The 23917-nt window shown below is 30.5% G+C and overlaps 2 protein-coding genes across 2 annotated transcripts; both read left to right on the forward strand.

The window, feature by feature from the left end:
• Positions 1 to 972: 972 nt before the first annotated feature.
• LOC109791713 (PHD finger protein ALFIN-LIKE 2-like) lies at positions 973 to 10040 on the forward strand. The gene is made up of 5 exons (XM_020351041.3): positions 973 to 1174; positions 1261 to 1293; positions 1870 to 2092; positions 8085 to 8202; positions 9606 to 10040. Exons 1-5 carry the CDS (start codon positions 1090 to 1092, stop codon positions 9840 to 9842), a joined length of 696 nt encoding a protein of 231 aa, XP_020206630.1. The 5' UTR covers positions 973 to 1089; the 3' UTR covers positions 9843 to 10040.
• Positions 10041 to 19400: 9360 nt separating this feature from the next.
• LOC109791711 (PHD finger protein ALFIN-LIKE 2) lies at positions 19401 to 22950 on the forward strand. Its single transcript, XM_020351039.3, has 5 exons — positions 19401 to 19666; positions 19747 to 19779; positions 20263 to 20485; positions 22024 to 22144; positions 22403 to 22950. The coding sequence occupies exons 1-5, from the start codon at positions 19576 to 19578 to the stop codon at positions 22652 to 22654; spliced, it is 720 nt and encodes a 239-aa protein (XP_020206628.1). The 5' UTR covers positions 19401 to 19575; the 3' UTR covers positions 22655 to 22950.
• The last annotated feature ends 967 nt before the right edge of the window (positions 22951 to 23917 follow it).

Raw genomic sequence — 23917 nt, forward strand, 5'->3', positions numbered from 1 at the left:
TTTATGTTAGATCATAACTAATACTATGATTTTAACAGATTTTTTTTAATCTATAGACATGATCCACTTAATGTCCCAAAACTGACAAGAAAAAATTAATTTATACTCGCTTAACATGTCTTTTACTAGTTAAATATTATTTTAATATAGATAAAAATTGAACCTTAGAACAACAAATTAATCTCCTATGTCTCGGGAAAGACCTTACAACCAAATTACATATTTAATATTATAGAAGGTAAAGAGGTATAATTTTAACATATAAGATTCAATGAAATGATTAAAATTATTAATTTTGTAAAATTGGATGACTAAAATTACATAACTAAAAATAAAGAGACAAAAATTACATATTTAATATTATAGAAGGATCAAAAGTTTAGTTTATCTAAATATTTATTTATTATAAAATTTAGTTATATAAAATATTTACTATGTGCATTACACAAGTGTCTTTTTTAAAAGAAGTTATTTAAAAATATAACTTGTGTATTGCACAAGTTAAAATGCTAATTTCATGCCAACCTTTATATATTAAACGTAGGAAAGTGTGTTTAGAAATTATTCTTTGACAAAATTATTTTTATAAATTTTTAAAAAAGTTTATAACTTTTTATCTATTTCAAATTTTCATTTATCATATTTATTTATAAATTAAATTTTAATATTTTAAATATATTAAAAATAATTTTACATTAAAATATAAATTATTTATCTAAAATTTAAAATATAATCTATATGTTTAAAAGTATTTATTTATTTAAATATAATTTATTATAAATTTTAATAATATATAATAAACATCTCATTTGTGAAATGTACATACTAAAATTCTGGTAAAAAATGTAATAAAAAAATTAAAATAAAATAATAAAAATTGCATAGTGTAATTTTTTATTTTTCTTATCTTATTTAAAAAATAAAAATACATAAAATACCCTTTAACTCAACAAACCTAAAAATAAAAGTGGTGTTTAGGCTAAACAAACTAGTTGATTAGGCAAACCCATTTTAACTTCAGTGCAATCTACTTGCACACACGCATTCTTCAGCTGTGTATGTATTCTTGGATCAATTAGGTTTTTGGGCATGGCTTCTACACCCCGCACCGTCGAAGAGATCTTCAGGGACTATAGTTCCCGAAGAACTGGTATCATCCGCGCTCTCACTCACGGTACACTACTCTTCCCTTTCCAATTTCTCTCTCTCTCTCTTTCTTTTCACCATCTTCATCACTTTCTTGCCTTTTTTTTGGCTCAGACGTTGATGAATTTTACGGCCTCTGCGATCCAGGTAAAGGAAAATTTGTGCAATGTTAGTTTCACTTTCATGTAAAAGAATTGGATTTATTTTTTATGTTTTTTGTCGAGGTTCGTTTTGTTTCAATTCCCTATCGGGTGTGTGCGTTAATTTTGCATGGCTGTTGGAGTTAACAACGTAGCAGGCTTCAATTTTATGCACGGAATTTGTGGCAAAATGAAATGGGTGTGCATGGTTCTAGTAAATAAGGAAATGATATAGCATATGCATATCATTAGGGTTTTCCCCTTTTTCGATGAATTGAATCTCATAGTAGAGTGTGACACTAATTAAGGAGATGAACATAAGTGATTAATGTAGAATTTAAGATTAAGTTTTTTAAATAGTATCTAAATTTGATTCTCGACGAAAACAATTTTTGATTAAAATTTACTTACATTTCGGTTAAGTCATATTAATTTAAAGCAAAACCTTAAAATACCGATTAAAAAAAAAGTGTCACACTCAAAGTCGTGTTCACTTTCTTGGGTTTTAGTTTAATTGGGATTATTAATACATGTGGTGGTGTGACATATATTCCATTAAATTTGATGTCTTGTGTTCTTTAAGGCAAGGATAACTTGTGCCTCTATGGACATTCAAATGAGACATGGGAAGTATCTCTTCCATCTGCAGAAGTTCCACCGGAGCTGCCAGAACCAACTCTTGGAATCAATTTTGCAAGGGATGACCTTAGCCGCAAGGACTGGCTCTCTCTTGTTGCTGTGCATAGTGATGCTTGGTTGTTTGGCGTTGCCTTTTACTGTGGAGCTCGTCTTAACCGCAATGAAAGGTATAATCTACCATTACAATTCATATGTGCTAATAATTCAAAGATAAAACTTAACATTACTGTTGTTGGTACCTTCCTTCTATCATAATTAAAATTTTAAGAGAGTATATTATTGAAATAAAATTTCAATTTTGATTGATTGAAGAAGAGTAACGTACATAATCTAGTATATCTATGTTTTTTTCATGATTCAAGTTCATTATAAGGACATCCTTAAATATGGGTTACAATTGGAGTTAGTGTCAAACGCTCATTTAAATCATTATCATGGATGGATGACTTAACAATTCGGTGATGGCTCAAAGTCTGATAGCTAGTTATTGGAGAGACCTAGGGTTAACATTAATAGAAGCAAAGAAAGTAAATGATTCTAACATAATTACATTTTTCATACCCACTACAAGCAATACACACTACAAGAAAATTGTTATACAGTGATACATAATCTATAGTGACATTATACATGTTATTAAAAATTATTTTTACTCATATAATAAATACAATATATATTGGTATATTGTTAAAAAGTGTAAATATAGACTATAATGACACACAAAATATATTGTTAAATCTTATTTATAATCAACACTAAAATTGTGTGTAACTATATGTCAAATAAATATATTGTTATATATATTGTACCTATAATGATACTTTTGTATATCATTATATATAATATTTCTTGTAACGAAATATACTATTTGATGTTATACTATACTTGAAAGACTACATATAATGTCTGAGTCCACATGTTGATTCAGGGAAAAGAATCTAATAAGAAAATAACATATTCCCCGTAAAAATAGATTGCGCTAATGAAAAAGTTTTCAATGTTGTCCAATATCCTTTCTTTTTTCATAAAGTGTTACGAATAATTTTTTTTTATATAGAAGTGCGCTTTTTTGGAACTGCCATAGAATTTGTATAGATTTTCATTGTTCTAAAGTTCGATGTAAAGTTTATTAGACCCAAAACTCTTTAAACAAAGTCCTTCAACCAAAAAGGCTTATGGACCTCCCTTTTGGGTGCGGCTTCACGGAGCTGGGCTGGTCCACAATTTCTCTTTCAGATGTTGTGATTTATTGCTTGATCATAGATGTAGTAAAAGATTTCCTAAAACAATCTTAAGCTAACAGCAAGATAGTTAGATGTCTCCAACTAGCGGATTGAAAAGTTTTAATTTCGTATGAATTTGAGGCTTAGTAACGGGAAAGAAATTGTTGACCGCTTCAGTTGTCCCTATGAAAGTTCGTATATTGTAATCAACTATAAAACATGATGATATTGACGCACTAATACAAAAGTTTTAATACTTCCATTGTTATTTATAAAAATTATTTTAAAATAATTATTCATTTCTTTATATAAGACTTAATTTATATTATCTTATATATTAATTATTGTAGACTAAAATATCTTTAATTAATGTGTGTTCTTTTTTTTATTCATCAAAATTATAATGATGATACTATAGTTCGAATTTAAGACTATATGCATACTATTCGAACTTCTATCACTAGGCCAAACTTAGTTGTTCTTAGTTTGATAGAAATGCATTAATTATAAACTATTTAAAAATATATACTCTAATTGATTAGAAAATATGAATCTTAATTAGGAAAGAAAATTAATATAAGATAGTTTTAGAAAAATATATATAAATAAGATAAATTTATTGTTATGAACTAAATTAATTATTTTTCTCAATTTTAATAAATTAGATGATTGAATCTTATATACAGGAATGATGATGAGATTTTACATCTTCTTTCTATATTGGATGTAACAATCAATGTAAAAAAGTGACACAATAATATTATTATCATTTAAAACAACTATTTTTACATTGGTTATAAAATATCCAATGTAAAATTGGTTAGAATTTGATTTGAATTCCTATATTCTTTAAATTTTAATGAATGTGATAAATCACTTTTATTCTATATCTAATAACATCTACATTAGCATATAACCAATATGAAATGTCCATCTTAATCGATCTAGAATGTTGTTTCTACACTAATGGGGGTTTGAGTTTACCTTTGGATGCAGCAGCCAAAATGAAAGTGTTGTGATGTTGAGATGGGGTTAAGACTAAGTATATTAATCCATGGTTATGTTCAAAGTATTAAAGTCTAATGTTGCAAATTTCTATGAACAATTATTGTCTATAATTGAGAATTGTTTTAACGGAATTAATGTGTTGGAGAGCTAAATAGGCAAATTCATGTATGAGTTAATCACCTATACATTGTTAGTGTAAAGTTTTTTACACTGGCAATCAATCAGATCAGTGTAAAAAAGCTTTACACTGACAGTGTATAGGTGATTAACTCTTCATGTATTGGGTATGATTGATACATACTACGGTACAACAGTAGTAGAACAATATAGGATAAATATATATAATTCATTCGATTTGATTATATATATATAGGAGAGTTATAATAACACTAGTATAACTTTTACTAAGTATTACATCGCTCAATAACTTTATATTAAATGTGAATTTTGTAAATTCAACCGTTAGATCAAAATTTCTTTATTCTTAAATGATATATACAAAATTTTATATTAATCCATCATGATTTGATATTTCATTTTTATAAAAATAAAATTGATGTAATATATTCATTTTAAAATATACTAAAATATGAACATTTTAATTACTTTCAAGTTATTGTTCAATTTTAACAATTTCAGCCAATAGTTTGAAGGTGACCATCCCTTCCATTGATATAAGTAGCCTCCTAGCCTTACCTTTCCCTTCCTTTCTCGTCTTGAGCGGCAAAAAACTTTTTTTCTCATAGATTGTTCATATCATAGCAACTGTAAGGGATCTTTACGGCGAGTGTACTCTTATAACTTAGTCATGGATATGCACTCCAAGCTCTTTTATGATCGAAGAGGGTCTACCACCGAAGAGGATCTACCTCATAATCACTAAAAGGAACATCATTTTTAAAATATTTTCCTTTCCTTTGAAAACATAACTTATTATCCTTGAAAACTTAGGGAATATTCCCTTCTCTTGCAAATTAAGGAAGCATCATCTTAACTCTTTTCATGTCTTAAATCATTTTCTTAGGTGGGATTCATCATTTCAATTGCAACCATGGGTAGATGTAACAATCCCATGAATGCAACTACATAATACCAAGTCACAACTACCACTAAATAGAAACACACAAAAAAAGGTACTAATAATTAACAAAGATCATACAAACAAGCATAAAAGGAAATATACAAACAAACATAGTCTTAACAAGAAGTTAGAACACCTCTTGTTGTTCCTGATGATCTTGTGTAGCGAAAAACCCTTGAAGGTAAATATCATTTAATTATGCATATATGCATACTACCCCTCTAGAAAGGTCCTCACATAGCGAGACAAATCTCTTGCTTTGGGGCCTCTGCATTTTGTATCAGACCTCATTCTCTAGCTAGAAGTCTTCCCTCTCTACCTCGTTCTCTATTGATTCATTGAGGTCCAAAAAGGGACGCTTCCAATACCTTCATACTCACACCTCCATTGATGCTTCATGCTTCCATCGACTATGATGTTAACTATATTGAAAAGGTGAACATTTGTGTCTAGTTTTTTCTTCTGCAACGCAAGAGAGCAATTTTAGTCTTTTAGCCTCATGATGCCCTAATTCTAATGGTTCAATATTACACCAAACATTTTCACCGTCAGATCCAAAGCAAGGAATCATAAAATAGTGAGAAAATATCATGTGAGATCTCGTAAATCAAGAATATTGAATTAAATGAAAAGGCAACAATTAACTAATTAAGATAATTAGTAAAAAGGAAACATAATATAATTAACCATATATAATTAATTAACATATATCACACTAAATTGGATTATTAAAAAAATAGATAGGATAAGAATATAATGATACGAATTAAATTTAGACCAATTAACTTAGAATACATCTATATTTATACTTTATATAAAAAGAATACATAATTATTTTGGTGTACACATTTTCTATCCTATTTTACCTTTATAATTACTCCCAAATCAATTATATTGATTGCAAATTTTTCACTATTATTTAATCTTTATAATTTCTATTTTTTATTTTTTAACAAATATACATATTTCTTTTTCATTAGTATATACTAAAGAGGGAGAGACACTCCATTCCTCCATGTTTAAAAGTAAAAAATAAAAATAAAATAAAATAAAAAGAAGAATGAAAAAATAAAACTGCAATTATTAGAATGTGAAAGTTGAAATGAGCTAGAGAATAATTAGCAATTTTATCTTTAGTCTAACTGTTGCATTTGTAAAATCTTGTTTCTCTTTCGTCCTTTAAGTGAAACATATAATTAAAAAAGGATAAAGAATTGAAGTATAATTGAAGGACAAAGTTGTCTAACGAAATATAGACACACAAATAGGATATCTTCTACATTTTTTGTAAACTTTTTCATAGATAAATTCAATTTAAATTATAAAATACTATTTAAGAATGTTAATAATATTGACCGTAAGATTACAATATATATATATATATATATATATATGTATTGAAATATATTATATAAAAATTAAAACAGAATAGTGCATCGTAATTAAATATTGTAATGCATATATTATAAAATAGAATTATATATTGTAGATGGATAAAAAAAATAGTATATTGTAATACATAATATATTTATACATTATGTAGTTATATAAATATATATATATATATTGTAATATATATATATATATATATATATATATATATATATATATATAATCTTAAGACAACAACGTATCTGTGTGCAATTCATCTCTAATTCTTAAAAATAAAAATTGTGTAATGTAATTTATTAAATACATTGTATAAAATTTAAAACAGAACAATGTAGTGTGAGAAATCAGAAGTAGAAATCTTCTGCTGTAAATAGTAGTTATACCACTTTCGGAGGTTGCTGCTTGGTCTTATTGTCTGTCCTTGATTGACTAGTGACTACAATAGTTTTTCCATGGAAAAAACTCAAACAATATCATAGATGCTGTTTTTACTGTGTTATAACAGGATATTTGGATTATTTTTTCCACATCATATTAATAATTCAAGAGATAATCACTCTGTTAACGTCTGTTAAATTATGGTTAAATATTTTTTTTTTCCTAAAATTTATTCTTCTTCAACCCTCAATTCTCCCTAAATGGAAAAGGACAAAACTTACAAACAGTAGAATAGGTATTTTTTTACCATCATCCTATTATAGCATGACAGTTAGATTATTTTCTTCACATTAGATTAATAACTTAAAAGGTGATCATTATTCTGTTAACGTCTGTTAAGTCTTGGTTAACTCTATTTTTTGTCTAAAATTTGCTCTCTTTCAACCCTCAATTCTCCCCAAATGGAAAATGGCAGAAATCGAATAAAATTCGATTTCAACTCTTCTCTCACTCGTGGTTCATTTTCTAATTTCTTATCACTTTTCGTCTCTCTTATTTTAACCATTTACATGATTGCATGATATACACCCGATTTCATTAATCATTGTATGAGTGAGTCTTTCATTTTATATTTATTTTAAAGATAGCATAATATTTCTTATAACTATTGTTGTCAAATCATGAATTTGGATAATCTTTTTTAGAGTAAGTGAAAAGATTTTATGAAAACAGAGAAAGGAGGAGCTTTTAGTCGAAGTATAATTACAAAGAGAAAGTAAGTTAACACAAGAACACTAATTGTCTCTTGATTTACTAATTTAATATGAAAAAAAATCTAATTGCAATGTTATAATAGGATAATAGTAAAAATAGTACTTATGACACTGTTTGTAGGTTTTGTTCTTTTTCCATTCAACTTAAAATTTATGCAATAATGCAATTGTTGATTGAAAGAGATGTGAATATATAAACTTTTTATTGAATTTTTTTATTATAGCATTTTATGTTCAGCAACTTGGGGGTAGGGTTCCTTCTACTGATGGTTTCCTTGATTTTTTATTTTTTTTTTAATGGAAGGAAACGTTTGTTTTGTTTGATCAATGACCTTCCCACCATTTTTCAAGTTGTGACTGAGATGAAGCCTATGGACAAGCCCACGGTGGATAGTGGAAGCCAATCTCAAGGAAGCACCAGAGTAAGTGTTTTTCCTTTTCTAGTGATATTGTTTCTTTTGGCTAGTTAAGTATTTGTTAATGGATGAATCGAATAATTTTTTTAGATGAATTATAATAGATTGAATAAAAAAAATAATTCATTCATTCATTTAAATTTATTAAAATTTTACATTAAAATTCAATCCTTTCAATCTATTTAAAATAAAATATCCATCTAATCAATTCATCAACAATTTTTTCATGTATCCATATAAAAAGTAATATTTTAAAAAATGAATATTTTTTAAATGTTTCATTTCTCTCTCTCTTCTTTATAAATCATTACATTTTTATATAGGCTTTTAAAATTCACAAGATTATTTTTTGTCAAAATAATCTTAAACAAATCTCAATTCAATAAAAATCTCATATTATAATCCAATAAATTTTGAAAAAGTAATAGATAAATTACTAATCATTTATAAAATTAAATGGATGGATTGGATCCGATTCATTATTTATTTTTATTGTAATAGATTAATTAGATGAATTTACTTGTAGATAAATAAAATGCATGATGAATAAATAGATTCATTTGTTAGACGTAATATTTATTAGTTTGAAGGTTTGATTTAGTTATTTTTGCTCATATAAAAAATTTCTTAAAAATATAATGATGAAAGTCAACATATCAATGTCATTATATGAAATATGATGGTTTTATATTATTTATTTATCTTTTAGAAACAAAATCATAGATTGGTTCTAGAAGTATGTCCTAACATGATTATTGTTATTGGGAGAGGTAAGAAGTGTGATTCATGACCAAAATACAAAAAGTTACAGAAAACAAACTCACATGCACGAACCTGGACATATTGATGATATCCTTATTTGCCCCATTGTAATAGATAATATAAACCAAGTCTCAATATTTCTTGCCGAACTAAGTTCAGCCACTTTCACCATCACAATTTACTTTGCTAAGCATATGTAGAAGATCAGAAGATAAAGAAAATTGAAAACAACAAGGTCCTAATTGTGGCTTATTGGTCCAGTTAACAAGCTTTTCAGTTGTGAGCAAGTCTTTAGCTAACTATTTTAGTTAGTTATGTAGTTATTACTTATGCTATCAATAGTTGGTTGTATCCTGCTCACGAGTGATGATCATTGATTCCAGAAGTTTTTTCTTTCTCTTGTATTGTGATTGAAAAATATGTGCAGTTGTAGGAAGTGATGAGATTGTACACGGATGAAAGAAGAATCTATTAATGCCAGTGGTTGTTGTGGTTATATATTATTTATAATTAAGATGGAAAGTAATATTCTATAAGTTGGTTTTATATATTATTGCACTGGTTAAGGCTTCTGGTGTATGCAAAACCATATGTGAGGCCACATTGCATATTCCATGTATGACACATTGTTGTACATTAATTTGCAGAGATCTAGAGATGGACAAAGTATCCCAGTGTCTGTACATGAGGGTTATGATCAGGGGAAAATTGTAATACAATGTGGATGTTGCGGTGGAAATTACAATCCACGTGAATTTTGGATTGGCTGTGATATATGTGAGTGGTGGTACCATGGGACGTGTGTTATGCTTACCCCTGCAAAAGCTGAGACCCTAAAGCAATATAAATGTCCATCGTGCCACTTGAGGCGAGGCAGGTATTAGATTGAAGGCAATTGAATAGGCACATGTGAGGTGGGTGTTGTTAAGTCACTCACTCACTTATAGAAGAATGTAATAGGCATAGTTTCAATGTCTAACAAAACATTAATTTCTCTGGGATTAAGTTTGTTTTCATCAAGATCAACTGTTAGTTTTTGTTGCACATTTACATTATAAAATAAAAATATGACATTTCAATTCCATGATTAGTTATTATTTGCTTGAGTTTACACATTGTAGTTTTGCTTTTATTTCAACATTGTTCGGAAAATAAAATTAAAGGGTCATTTCACCTTTTCTCTTCCACAATTTCTTCTAATATAACTTTCATGATGTTATCATAGATTAAATAAACAATTTTTTTAAAAATTTAAAAATTATTTGATATTCCATTTCATAATTTAAATTAAAAGATAATTATAAAAATATTTTATATATTGATTTAAATTAACGAAATAAAATACTAAATAATTTTTAATTTAAAAAAAAATAAAAAACTGATCTATACCTTAATAAATTATGCATATTATTACCGTTACTATTGTATAGATAGATGAGACATGCACTTTTTCTAACTTTTAATTTTCCCTCTTCATGTTGTATGATAATTTTAGGGTAAACTTGGATCAATCATTTTGAATGTATACATTAATGTGGGTCTTTTTTTATTTAAAAAACCTTTACAATTAGGTTGGATGCATTTATAAGGTATGTCCCTCTTTTAACATACAATGATACATTATAGTATATGATTATTATTGTTGTTACTGGAGTATACACAAATGAGACATGCACTTTTTCTTACTTTGGTTTTTCCCTTTTCATGTGTTGTATGATATTTTTGGGGTAAACTTGGGTTGATCATTTTGAACATATACATTAATGTGGGTCTTTCTTTTTTTGAAAAACCTTTACAATTAGGTTGTATGTATTTTTAAGGTATGTCCCTCTTTTAACATACAGTTGTACGTTGTAGTATATGATTATTATATTCACCCCTGGTGATGAGGATATTTATAATTTCAAATGTTGCATAAATTATTTAAAGTACCTTATGCTCTATATATGTTTTCAAATTTTACACTTTCAGATACATATATAATTTATTAATTACGTAACCACTTTTTATCTTTTCCTTTATGGAACACAAAAAAATCCTCACAAGATTTAATAATTTATTACTTTCATAGCTTAATTAACTAAATTATTTTTAAAGATCAAAATTAAAAGTTATATATATTGACTAAAAAGTGTTATACACTTGCCTTTAAGTACATTTTAGATGCAACAAATTTACAACGAGAAATAAAAAAAATAAAAAAAGGCACCATTGTAAGTCTTGTGTATACTAAGTCAAACATGAACAAGGTTAACATTGGAAGCCTAAGTTCATTACATGATAGGGTGGGCCATGTGGGGAAAAGACATTTTTTTGGATAGACACATGTAAAGAAATATTGCTTCGGTAAAGGAAATTGATGAAAAGTTATTGTCAAAATATAATGCTCAACGTTGATGACACACAAAGAAACCACAAGACTTTCATGTGAGAACTTGAACTATAGTTATGATCATAGTGATGATTTGTTGAGCACATTCATAAATTCCATGGTCATGGCGTGGATCATAAATGCCACAAATCCAAAGCTGCATAGCAATATCTCATATGCACCCACCACTAAAGAAGTTTAGCTCAATCTTGAAGAATGATTTGTCCTAGCCAATGCACCAAGGGTCCACTAATTATGGCACACTATATGCTTGTTACAGAAGAAAGATGACCAAAGTGTAATCAAGTTCTACACCAAATTCAAGGGCCTACTAGAGGAACTAAGTGAACTCCAGCCACTTCTCGATTTCACGTGTGGAGTGTCGAAAGAGCTGATGCAAAGAGAGGAAGAATAAAATGTTCATTTTTCTCTTGGAAGCCTTGATAATGAAGAATATGACCATGTTAAGGCAACCATTCTTAACATTGATCCATTGTTTTCACTTAGATGAACCTTTAATCACATCTTAAGGGAAGAAGGGCATCTGACCGCAGAGAAAGAGAAAGGAAACAATAAGAATGAAATAGGAGGAGCTTTCAACTCATCTTGGAGGCAAAAGAACTGGGATGGTCCTAAACCTAAATGTGTGCATTGCGGGAAGATTCGACACATCAAAACTAACTATTTTGAGATTATAGGGTATCCTTCCAACTAGGACTCTTGGAGAACACAACGAGGAGGCAAAAAATAGAGGAACCGCACTACTGCCACGTGGCTCATACTGATGCATACCAAAAGAAGGAAGAAACGGAAGGAGCAACCAAAGCTTAAGCTTTACATGGAATATGACTAAGAGGAAAGTCATCATCAGATAACAATATGATCGGTAAAAAAGAGATCCAATAGATCTTAGATAGCGGTGCATCACACCACATGACTCCATTATTTCTATCTTGAAAGGAGTACAAAAACTCGAGTGTCCTTTCTACATTACAGTGCCCACAGGAAACACTGTCTTGGTAGAAAATGTAGGAATTGTACAACTTAATGAGAATATGAAATTGATTAATGTGCTTCACGTCCTTGATTTTAGTTATAACTTAATATTTGTACACAAATTAACACATGACCTCAAATGTGTGGTGACTTATTAATCTAATTGTTGTGTGATACAAGACCAAGCCTCGAAGAGGATAATTGGCTCGGGTAGCATGCTCGATGGGGTTTATGTGTTTAAAGCCACTTTGTTAGGAGTTTTGTATGTAACTACTCACAAAGATACCACCATTTTGTGGCACTCAAGAATGGGACATCCCTCTACTCAGGCTCTCTAACACCTTTCACAATTACTTAAATGTAGTTTTAGTTTGAATACAGTTGATGGTTGTGATATATGTCATAAAGCAAAACAATGTAGACCTCTTTTTCCTCAAAGCAATAATAAAGCAAAAACAAACCTTTTAATTTGATACACTATGATTTATGGGCAGAAATACCACAGTTTCACACATAAATGGGTATCTTTATTTTCTCACACTTGTGGATGATTACACTCGCAGCACCTGGATCTATCTAATGAAGCAAACTAATGAAATCACTAAAATTCTAATGAATTTTTACAACATGGTGAAAACGTAATTTAACGTGTGTATCAAGAAAATGAGGAGTGACAACAAGACCGGATTTACCAATTCATCTTTGCAAAAAATTTCTACAAGAAAAGGGGATACTTCATGAGTTATATGGTTTTGGGGAGAATGTGTTCTAGTCGCGACTCATATCATTAATAGAACTCCAATAGCAGCAAACCAAGGCATCACTCCATATGAAATGTTTTTCGGCAAGCCACCAACCTATAACTATTTAAAGGTCCTAGGTTTCTTATATTATATGGGAACTAACTCTAAGCATAGGGACAAGTTTGACTCAAGAGTTGACAGACGTATATTTATTGGGTACCCACAAGGTCAAAAGGGTTAGAAAGTGTATAACCCAAAAACCCATGAATGTTATGTCTCAACGGATGTGATCTTCTATGAACACACACTACCTTTCATTAAGGGTCAAGAAAAGATAATTTTGTTCCCATCCACAAGCACATTCCATGATAATCCTAAACCTCAAGGGGAGGAAAGTTATTGAACTAAATTAATAATTGATTGAGGATGGAGAAGAAGCACAAGTCACAAAAAACTAACAAGTGGACAATGTGGAATTAAAAGCTCATAATGAGAGGGAAACAAATGAGGGGGTCCAAGTCACAAAACTTTCACCTCGGGCTCGACAACCACCACATTACCTTCATGATTTCTACAACCATGCAACAAGTGAAAACCCTATTAGTATGAACTCAAGTCACTCAAAATCTCTAGGTAAGGTCTACCTTATCACTAACTACATTAATTATGATTGTTTTTCAAGAAAACACCAAGCCTATCTTGAACCATTACTAGCCATGAAGAACCTCAAACATATCAAGAAGCCATGCAACAAGAGGAATGGAAAGATTCCATGGCATTAAAACTCAAAGCATTAGAAGACAATGGGACTTGGGACTTAGAATTTTCGTCCAAAGATAAAAGATCATAGGTTGTAAGTGGGTCTACAAGATCAAATATAAGGAATCTAGAGAAGTTGAGAAATACATAGTCCATTTAGTGGCAAAGGGTTACACATATGTAGAAGGAGAGGATTTTAATGAGACCTTTACTCTGGTGGCAAAAATGACCATCATAAGATGCCTACTCTCAATTATAGTAGCAAGAGGTTGGGAACTCCATCAAATAGATGTAAGCAATGCCTTTTTGCATGGAGATTTAGAAGATGTCTATGTGTAAGCACCATAGGGCTACCAAGTGCCTAAAGAAGGCATAGTTTGCAAGTTAAGGAAATTATTATATGGACTAAAGCAAGCCCCTCGCAATATTGGTATTAGGGGTGGGTATATGGACTTGAGTCCGCGGACCAGTCCGTAAGTCCGCGGACTTCACGGATAACGGGCCCATTTTTTTTAATCTGTATAATCATACGAAATTTTTAGGTCCGGCCCGTTTAGTCTGCGGATTTTGCGGATTTAATCCGCGAGCCCGCGGATTACCCGTTTAAATGTGGACTCAAATTTTATTATTGAAGATGCTTGATTATATTTGATAGATGTAATTGGACTTACAAATATTTTATGTTTGTTTTTAAGATATTAATTAAGACTTTGATGTTTTAAGGTATTTAGACTTTGATGTACTTGGACTTACAAATGTTTTATATTTGTTTGGTTGTGTATTAAGACTTTTAAAGTTTTAAGGTAGTAAGGCTTTAATATTTGGTTAATAGTTGGTATGCTTGGACTTTAAATTTTAAAGGCATTGAGACTTAAATATTTCTATTAGAAATTTAGAATGTGTAAACTTTGTTATTTAAGACTTTGATTTATTATTTATAATGTTTGATGTTATTATTAGAAGTATATTTATATCATTTTATATGTTTTTTTCCCTCATATTTTCATAGGTTAAATAAAGGAAAAGAAATTCAAAATCTAAGTCAATATTCATTTAAACAATTTAGATTTAATTGGACCCGCGGACTTATCCGTTTATCCGCGGGCTTCACGGGCCGGATACGGACTTGATGATTTAAGTCCATTTATTTCGCGGACCGGATTTATCCGGTCCGTTAAAAATGCAGACTTCGCGAATCGGGCCTTAAACAAGCCAGACCGGTCCGCATACCCACCCCTAATTGGTATGCTAAGTTGTCTCAATCTCTTTTAGAATAAAGGTTTAAAGGGTCCTAAGCAGACCATAGCCTTTTCCCTTTTTCAAATGGAAACACCTTTCTAGTTGTATTGGTGTATATGGATGACCTTTTCATTACTGAAAAAATACCAATATGTGCAACAACTTCAAGCAATATTTTTGCCAACAGTTCCACATGAAGGACCTTGGGACTCTGAAATACTTTCTTGGCCTGGAGGTTGCTTGAGGAGCTTCTGGTATGTGTCAAAGAAAATACACCTTAGACATATTGAAAGAGTGCAAGATGTTTAACTGCAAACCAACTTCCTTCCTAATGGAACAAAACCACAAGCTTGTTCTTGATCTTGGGCTATCCTATCCAACCCCCCCACACAATATTGCCATCTCATTGGGCGACTTATATATCTTACTATAACTTGTCTAGAGATCTCATATTTTGTACATATCTTGAGCCAATTCAATCACACTTCACAACAAAGCCATTAGGATGCAACCATGAGAGTGCTACGATACCTCAAATCCTCACCAAGGCAAGGCATTATTCTACTTAAAGAAAATGATCTTACATTGGTGGTATTTTGTGATTCGGATGGGGCATCATGTCTGTAACATCCCAAATTTTATACTTTATATTTATGAAAATTATTTTTTTTATAGTTATTAATTAATAAAAAAGGGTTCTTTTTATATAGAATATTTTAGAGATTTTAATGAATGATTATTATGTATTTTAAATATTTATGGAATTATTAAAGGGATTTTATAATTAAAAATAATAAAATAATGGTCAATGAGGGTACAAATGAACCCCAGAACGGGTCGTACTAATTTTAGAACGGGTCGTTCTGCTTTTTGGAAATGGGCCGTTCCGATTTTAGAACGGGTCGTTCCAGTTGAAAAATTTGCCTACATTTGAAGGTACCGTAACGGGCCGTTCCGAATTCAGTACGGGCCGTTCCGGGTGCGTCAGAATGCCTATAAATAGGGGCATCAGGGGTGAAAATTATATAATTGAGTGAAATAGTAAAATCTTAGAGAGAGAGAGAGAGAGAGAGAGAGAGAAAGAGAAAGAGAGGGAAAGAAAGAGGGAATCCAGAGGGGGAGGTTCTGCTCAAGTTTTAGCTCTTGCTTATCCAGGTAAGGGGGAGGAGAACCTTATCTGTTTAATATTTTATATATTACTATGTTTATTTATTTATGTTATTTTTTTTATGTATATTTATTTAGTTGGGTGTCCCTAACCTCATTTATTTGCTTAACCTTTGATTATTTTGTCTATAATAATTATTAAGGTGTTCATATTTTATATTGTTTCATTATTTTATAATGATTATCATTTTTATTTATATCATTGGTACTCTTAATATATTCTTTTTGCGTAAATATATTTATTGTAAATATATTTATAATCAACTATGATATAGTTGTGATATCTTAGACTCGTCTTATTGTTACTTCTTAACGTATTTACGAAAATAAATATTGTTCTATGGCTATAGAAGATAAAGTTTGAATTATTTGTAGCTGGAGGTTTGACCTTGGGGATTTAAATGAGTAAAAGAAATGAAGGTGAAATATCCTATTGTTGGTTAAGGTGAAATATCCTTTTATTAGTTGATATTATGATGATGCTCATTTATCCTGACTAGTCACTACAAGTATAATTCAAATTTTATTGTATCATGAAAATCTAATATATGATCTATATATATTATATATATATATATATATATATGTTTAATATTGATTATAAATAATTCTTTATATTCTTTTGAATTATTGTATTTATTGGATATTGTTCTTACTCCTCTCTTTTCTTTGTTTTTTTAAAACTAAATATATTATAAAATAGATGGATCTACTTAGGATTCTAGAGCATTTTGCAGTGATTATAGTTGTTGTCTTTCTTAGAAGAAATTGAAATGTGGAGGCTATTTGATGAATCTATTATAATTGTTATTGTAAATTTATTTCTATTATCAATGTAAATATTGTAATAGAAGTGGAAGAAAGAAATGTTGTGTAAAATAATACATTATTGTAAATATTTTAGAACGATATATCATGTAATAAATTCACAAAATATTATTTTTCTTTATCTTTTATCTTTAAAAAAAATATTGTTAATGATATAGTTGCGTAAATATTATATAAGAAAATATATAATTATTATTATATAAATTGGGCGTTACAATGTCCACTTACTCGAAGGTCTATGTCTAGGTATTTAATGAAGCTTGGATTAGTACCCATCTCTTGGAAGACCAAAAAGCAAACAATTGTGTCTAAGTCTTCAAGTGAAGCTGAATATAGAGCACTGGGGAAAGCTATTAGTGAGGTACTTTGGCTAAGAAGTCTGCTGAAGAATTTACAAGTTGAGTGCAGATTGCCCACTATACTTTATTGTGATAACCAAGAAACAACACATCTTGCACCTAACCCAATTTATCATGAAAGAACAAAGCATATAGAAGTGGATCATCACTTCATTCACACTCACTTACAATAGGGTACAATACTCACCATGTATATTCTAACAATGAAACAACAAGATGCATCTTTACAAAAGCTTTGGGTGCAAAGATGTTTGAAGAGCTAACAGTCAAGTTAGGTGCTCATAATCCTTACACTCCAACTTGAGGGAGAATATTAGAGATAAGAAATAATAGAAAGCAATTGCAACATATTGCATAATGACTTTAAATAAGTTTATTACCTTAGATAGTTATATTTTTCTTATTTTAGATATGATTTGATAAGTTTGTTATCTTATATAGTTGTATTTATCTTTATATAAATAAATGTACTAATGCATACTTTGATCATCAATAAAAAAAGTAGTACCATATTTTATTAAATGTAGTTTACAAAAAAGAGACCTTCTAACATGAAGTATTTAAGGTCATGGGTCATTCATGAGGCACCAAAATTACCTGCAATAGCAAATTTTTTAACTTGTTTAAAATTGCAAAATAGTCCTTATATTATATGCGGAAGTACTATAGAGGTGTGGTGGCGGCGGAGACACAGTGGCAGCGGAGGTGTCATCTCCTTCTACAGTAGTGGCAGCGAAGGCGTGACCTCCTTCGTGCAGTAACAGCGGAGGCGCGACCTCTTTCGTCAAAATAAAATAAAAAATAATTTAGCAACATTTAAAAAGTAATGAATGTGTCTATGTTAATTGATTTGTTTTTACATGACAAAAACTCCTTTGAACATTTACTTAAGATTTGTAACGGAAAATAATATTAAAAACAATAGAATTAATATTAAAAATAATATAATAATTTTTTTATAATCTCAATTTTTAATATTTGTATAGAAAACAATAATTTTTTATCTCTATTTCATATTTAAATCTCTGAAAATAAGAAGTAACTCAAAAACAAAATAACAATTTTATAACTAAAAAGTAAAAATAGAAACAAAAGAGAAAATATGGGTCTTGATTTTTTTTACATATAATTGATTTTAAATCTATTCTCAAATACTTGTAAAACACAGACTAGTCACAATCATTATTTAACAAGTATGATCATTTTGGTTCTAACTTAACATAATCATTCTTGATTTTATACTTTTTTTTAAGTTATTTTTAAACTTGTTAACCTATAATAAAAGCAAGTATAATCATTGTTATTCAGACCTGACCTATTATTAATTTTTAAGTTATGTCTCTTTTAGATTTCTCTTAAATTTGAAATCTATACTAATATATAAAGGGATACTTCTTTTAGTAATCACCTTGATCACCACATTTTGTTGATCATTATACCCTTTCATTTAAAAAAATATATACTAATATATAAAGGGAATACTTCTTTTAGTAACCACCTTGGTCACCACATTTTGTTGACCATTATACCCTTTCATTTTAAAAAATTAAAAAAATAATATTTTTCTCAAAATCAACACCTTAAAATTAATTGACTAATTATAATATTAGATTATTTTATATTTATTGTTTAATTTTTATTTTATTTTATCTTTAATAAAATCACGAAGTGCCTCGACCATACTAGTAACTATAATAAAAATGAGTATGGTCATTTTCATTCTAATCCAATCTATTATCATTTGTGACCTTTAATATTTCTTTAAATTCATTCTTAAACTCATAACACCCGTGATTAAAAAAAACTATCATTTTAATTCTGATTTGGCCCATTATTATTTTTGAAAACTTATTTTCAAATTTATCACATAAAAATGAATATGATGATTTTATTCTGATCCGACCCATTTCCATTCCTTATCTTACCCTTACTAATGAGACCTAATTTCTCTCCAAAGTGCTTCTATTAGTAGAAAGAGTTGTGACAAGTGATAAAATCAGGAGTGAAAGTTTTACACATATACACATCCTTCTTTCTACTCACTATTTTTTCCTTTCTTTCTCTACACTCTTTGATCAATTTCCATGGTCCCTCTCCCCAATTCTATTTAATTCCCCCAAATCCCAAACCCTTTCGCTTAGATCTCAATTGGGTAATGGACATGGCTTCCAGTCCCCGCACCGTTGAAGAGATCTTCAAGGACTATAGCGCTAGAAGAACCGCTGTTATTCGCGCTCTCACTCACGGTACTACTCTTCTCTTTCCACTCTCTTTTCACCCTTTGCTTCTCCAAATTATTGACCTTTTCCCCCTTTTCTTCTCTCAGATGTTGATGAATTTTACGGCCTCTGTGATCCAGGTAAAGGGTAATTAGGATCTGATTTTTTTATGTGGGTTCAATTTTTTAGTTTGTTTTGTGTTGTATGTGAAAATATTGGATTTACTTATTTATTTTTGTTGGGACTCATTTTGTTTTGTAAATTTGGGTCTTTCTTCCTCCTCTGGGGTGTGTGTATTGTGCATGCTTGTTGGAGTGACAAGGTAGAGTTTTGATGCACATAATATGAGAAAACGAAATGGGTCTGCTGCTATGAGGGGGAAAAAAAAAGTGAGTTCTGACATGGTTATTGTGCTGTTTAGTTATCGTGGGAATGTCAAATAATGTAGCGTTTGTTCTTTTGACATTTGAGTCCATCATTAGAGTGTCACGTCACATCCATGTTCACTTTGCTGGGTTTTAGTTTCTGTTAAATTGAGATTACTAATTCACGTGGTTTTGTGATTTTGGAAAGATTTGTGTGTCCTTCCATTAAATTTGAAGTCTCTGGTGTGTTTCTTTAAGATAAGGATAACTTGTGCCTCTATGGACACCCGAATGAGGCCTGGGAGGTAACTCTGCCGGCCGAGGAAGTTCCGCCAGAGCTCCCTGAGCCAGCTCTTGGAATCAATTTTGCTAGGGATGGCATGAACCGCAGGGATTGGCTTTCTCTGGTTGCTGTGCATAGTGATTCTTGGTTGCTCTCTGTATCCTTCTACCTTGGAGCTCGTCTTAATCGCAATGAAAGGTAAGCACTAGCTTTGATGATGCATATATGTGGTCATAATTCAGGTTCAGTGTGGCTCCCTATCCATTTAAGACATCCCTATGCGCTTTGTTTAACATTGAGATTATAAGTCACTGCGAATGATGAATGTCTCAAGAAATTATGGACTTTTTTTAACAATATGGTGTTGGTTCAAATTTCTCTGTTATCAATTGTGATTTGATGCTTGTTTTTAAATACAATCTTATCGGCCTAGGTCCCCATCCAGCAATTATTTATTAAAACTATGACTCTTGTTAGCACTGGGAGTAGCCATGTCCATTGCTCCGATTGTCCCTGTGAAAGTTTGTGCCTGCAGTCAACTTAAAATGTGATGACATTGCTATGATTTGCTAATTTAATCTTCACTTCTCCACTAATACTTTCCCTCTAATATTTTGAACTTCAGAATGGGTTTCTGCCTTAGTAATCTACCCAACAGGGTCATCTCCATTGAAAGATGATAGTTCAACCTAACTTCTATACGGTACTTATCCATGTCATGATTGGCTGAATCTGATCCCTTCTCTTCTCTATTTGATGATCTGTCTTTCTAATCTTCTACATGCTTACCCATTAATTTTCTCATCTCCAACAAAATCATTCAAAATTTGCCAATTTCCTGTCCACACTGACCCCTGCCCGAGCCTCAATTTGTCTTCCATCCCCTCTAGTTTCTCTTCCAAATTTCAATTTATTCAACCTCACTGTCACACGTGTCATGGTCCTTCTCGTCGCTGGTCACAGAATTCCCTCCTTTTAATTTGGAAGGTCAGACCAAAATGATAGAACACACCAATAGATATATTGGAGAAGAGAAATATTAAATCACATAGAATATATTCCTAGAGAGATATATTCCTAATTTCCTATGAAGATGAGTTCTGTCCAAATGGCTAGAAAAAGAATACACTCTTATTCTCCTATCCCCTGTTTAATAACATGCATCTGCTCTTAATTTTCTGCCCTAAAATGTTGGTTTGGATATAAGCTAGATGCGTTTTTGAGAGCTTCTCTACCGAAAATAAAGACCTTTTTTTCCGGTAGAGAAGTTCTTAAAAACATTTCTATACTTATATCTAAATATGCTCATATTATAATAATGCAAAGCAGCATTGAGATTGAACTATTTTTATGCTTAACTGCTCCTAATTTTTTCCAATAACTGTCATGACCCCCCCTAACACTGAGTTGCCATCACATATAAATTATTTTTGTTTTCTCTTTGCTATTTTTGGTAGAGCGGGTGCTTAATAATCTTTTATCTTAAATATAGTAGCTGCTCCACGAGCTGCTATACTGTTATAACACTTGGGGTTGGCTGCTTTGCTCTGCTAATCTATTCAGGATTGATTACTCTGGTTTTTCCCTTGTGGCTTTTCCTTCATTTAATATTTTTCGCAATTGCTAAGATATATCAATCCGTAAAAACTATTGGATTTCTTTATTGTGGTATTTTTCTTGGCACCTGCTGGTAGATGGTTCCTTGTATTGATGGTTACGTCAATTCATTATGGCAGGAAACGGTTATTTAGTTTGATCAATGATCTTCCATCCGTTTTTGAAGTTGTGACTGACAGGAAGCCAGTTAAGGACAAGCCAACTGTGGACAGTGGAAGCAAATCTCGGGGAAGCACCAAGGTTAGTGTATTTCTTTTCTTGTGACAATTGTTTCTCAGTTCCTTTAGAAACAATACCACTCTTATTATTGGCTGAAATTTATTTGAAATCACATATTTTGATGATAAAGAAATTGGAAACAAAGTAATAGTCCATGATGTCTGTTTTCATATGGTATATTTCACAAGTAGTTGAGGCTTCTGCCATCCGGTATTCAAAAGCACGCCATCCCACATAGTGTATTCCATATGTGATGCTTTCATGTACATGTATTTGCAGAGGTCAAGTGATGGGCAAGTTAAAAGCAACTCAAAGTTTGCGGATGAGGGCTACGAGGAGGATGAAGATGAGCACAATGAAACACTTTGTGGAAGCTGTGGTGGAAATTACAATGCCGATGAGTTTTGGATCGGCTGCGACATATGCGAGAAGTGGTTCCATGGCAAGTGTGTTAAGATTACCCCTGCAAAGGCTGAGAGCATAAAGCAGTACAAATGTCCATCATGCAGCCTCAGGAGGGGCAGGCCCTAGATTGAAGCCAATCGAATGGGTGAGTGTTGTTTCGGGGCTTACAAGATACTGTAGTTTTGTAACATCACTTATCAAGTTGTTCATGTAATGGGGCATGGTATCGGTTTCTAAGGGCGAATTTATTTGGGAATTGGGATCAAGTTTCTTTTCACCAAGATGAACCCTTGGTCTATGTTACTCAGTATAGAATAGGACTTGACAAGTTTTAATTTGAGGATTAGTTGATATTTGCTTGAATTTACATATTGTAATTTTTTTATTTTTAACATTGTTTAAGAAAACAAAACCTTTCTCCATCCACAGTTTCTTCTAATCAAACTTTCATTGGGTTGCTTGATGGGTTATTGAAAATTTACGAGTGGAATGCATGAAGCATAGAGATCTTTGACAAGCAAACAACATGAGTCATGAGTGTCAAGTAAGACGTGAAATTTTGATTCGTGTATCAATGTTTCTAATTTCCTGCCATAAAAGCCACGACGGATAAGAGGTGAACTTGAAGGTGAAAATAAATTTCTCGGGGATTTATTGTTTTGCTATAACACAAGTGATAAAATCTTTCATTATTATTAGGAAATACGATATAATAATTTTTAAACAAAATGAAGTTTTTTTTTGTTTTATTTTATTTTATACAAAATTCTATTCATTCTCATTCTTATTACTTTTGCATCTATTATTGATCTAATTGATTCATCACTTGCAAATCTCACTTTTTAAAAATATATAAGTTGAGACTTTATCTCAACTTTAGAAGATCCCGACAATGGGATATGACTATATTATGAATATCCTTGTCCAAGACCAAGAGCAAGAGCCATGTAACAGCGTTGCGAAGTGAGGGAGATAAAGTTGCCATGGTAATCTCGGATGCACATTAGGAATAACATATCCGAAAATAATGCCTATGTATTTCAAAAGCACATGTTTGGTTATGAATTAAAACCTTCTTTATACTTTTAAGAATAATTAATATATATGTTTGGTTCATAATATATTTTCCTTGTTATAATTATCAAAATATACTTATTATAAAAGAGATTTTTTTTTTATTATAATGCATAAGAATATATTTAAAAAAAATAGTGTAGTTACAATATGAATAATTTCTCATGACATTATCTTTATAAATTGTGACAATTCCATTTAGAGTATAGACATGCAATTTTTTTCATTAATTAACGTTTGAATTATTTTTTTATTTTCTCAAAAAATTCAATATTGGAAATGTTAGATACACAAAAAGGTTTTACTTCCTCAGGA

Source organism: Cajanus cajan, chromosome 4 (assembly GCF_000230855.2).
Source record: "Cajanus cajan strain Asha chromosome 4, NIPB_CcT2T_4, whole genome shotgun sequence".
NCBI classification, from domain to species: domain Eukaryota; kingdom Viridiplantae; phylum Streptophyta; class Magnoliopsida; order Fabales; family Fabaceae; genus Cajanus; species Cajanus cajan.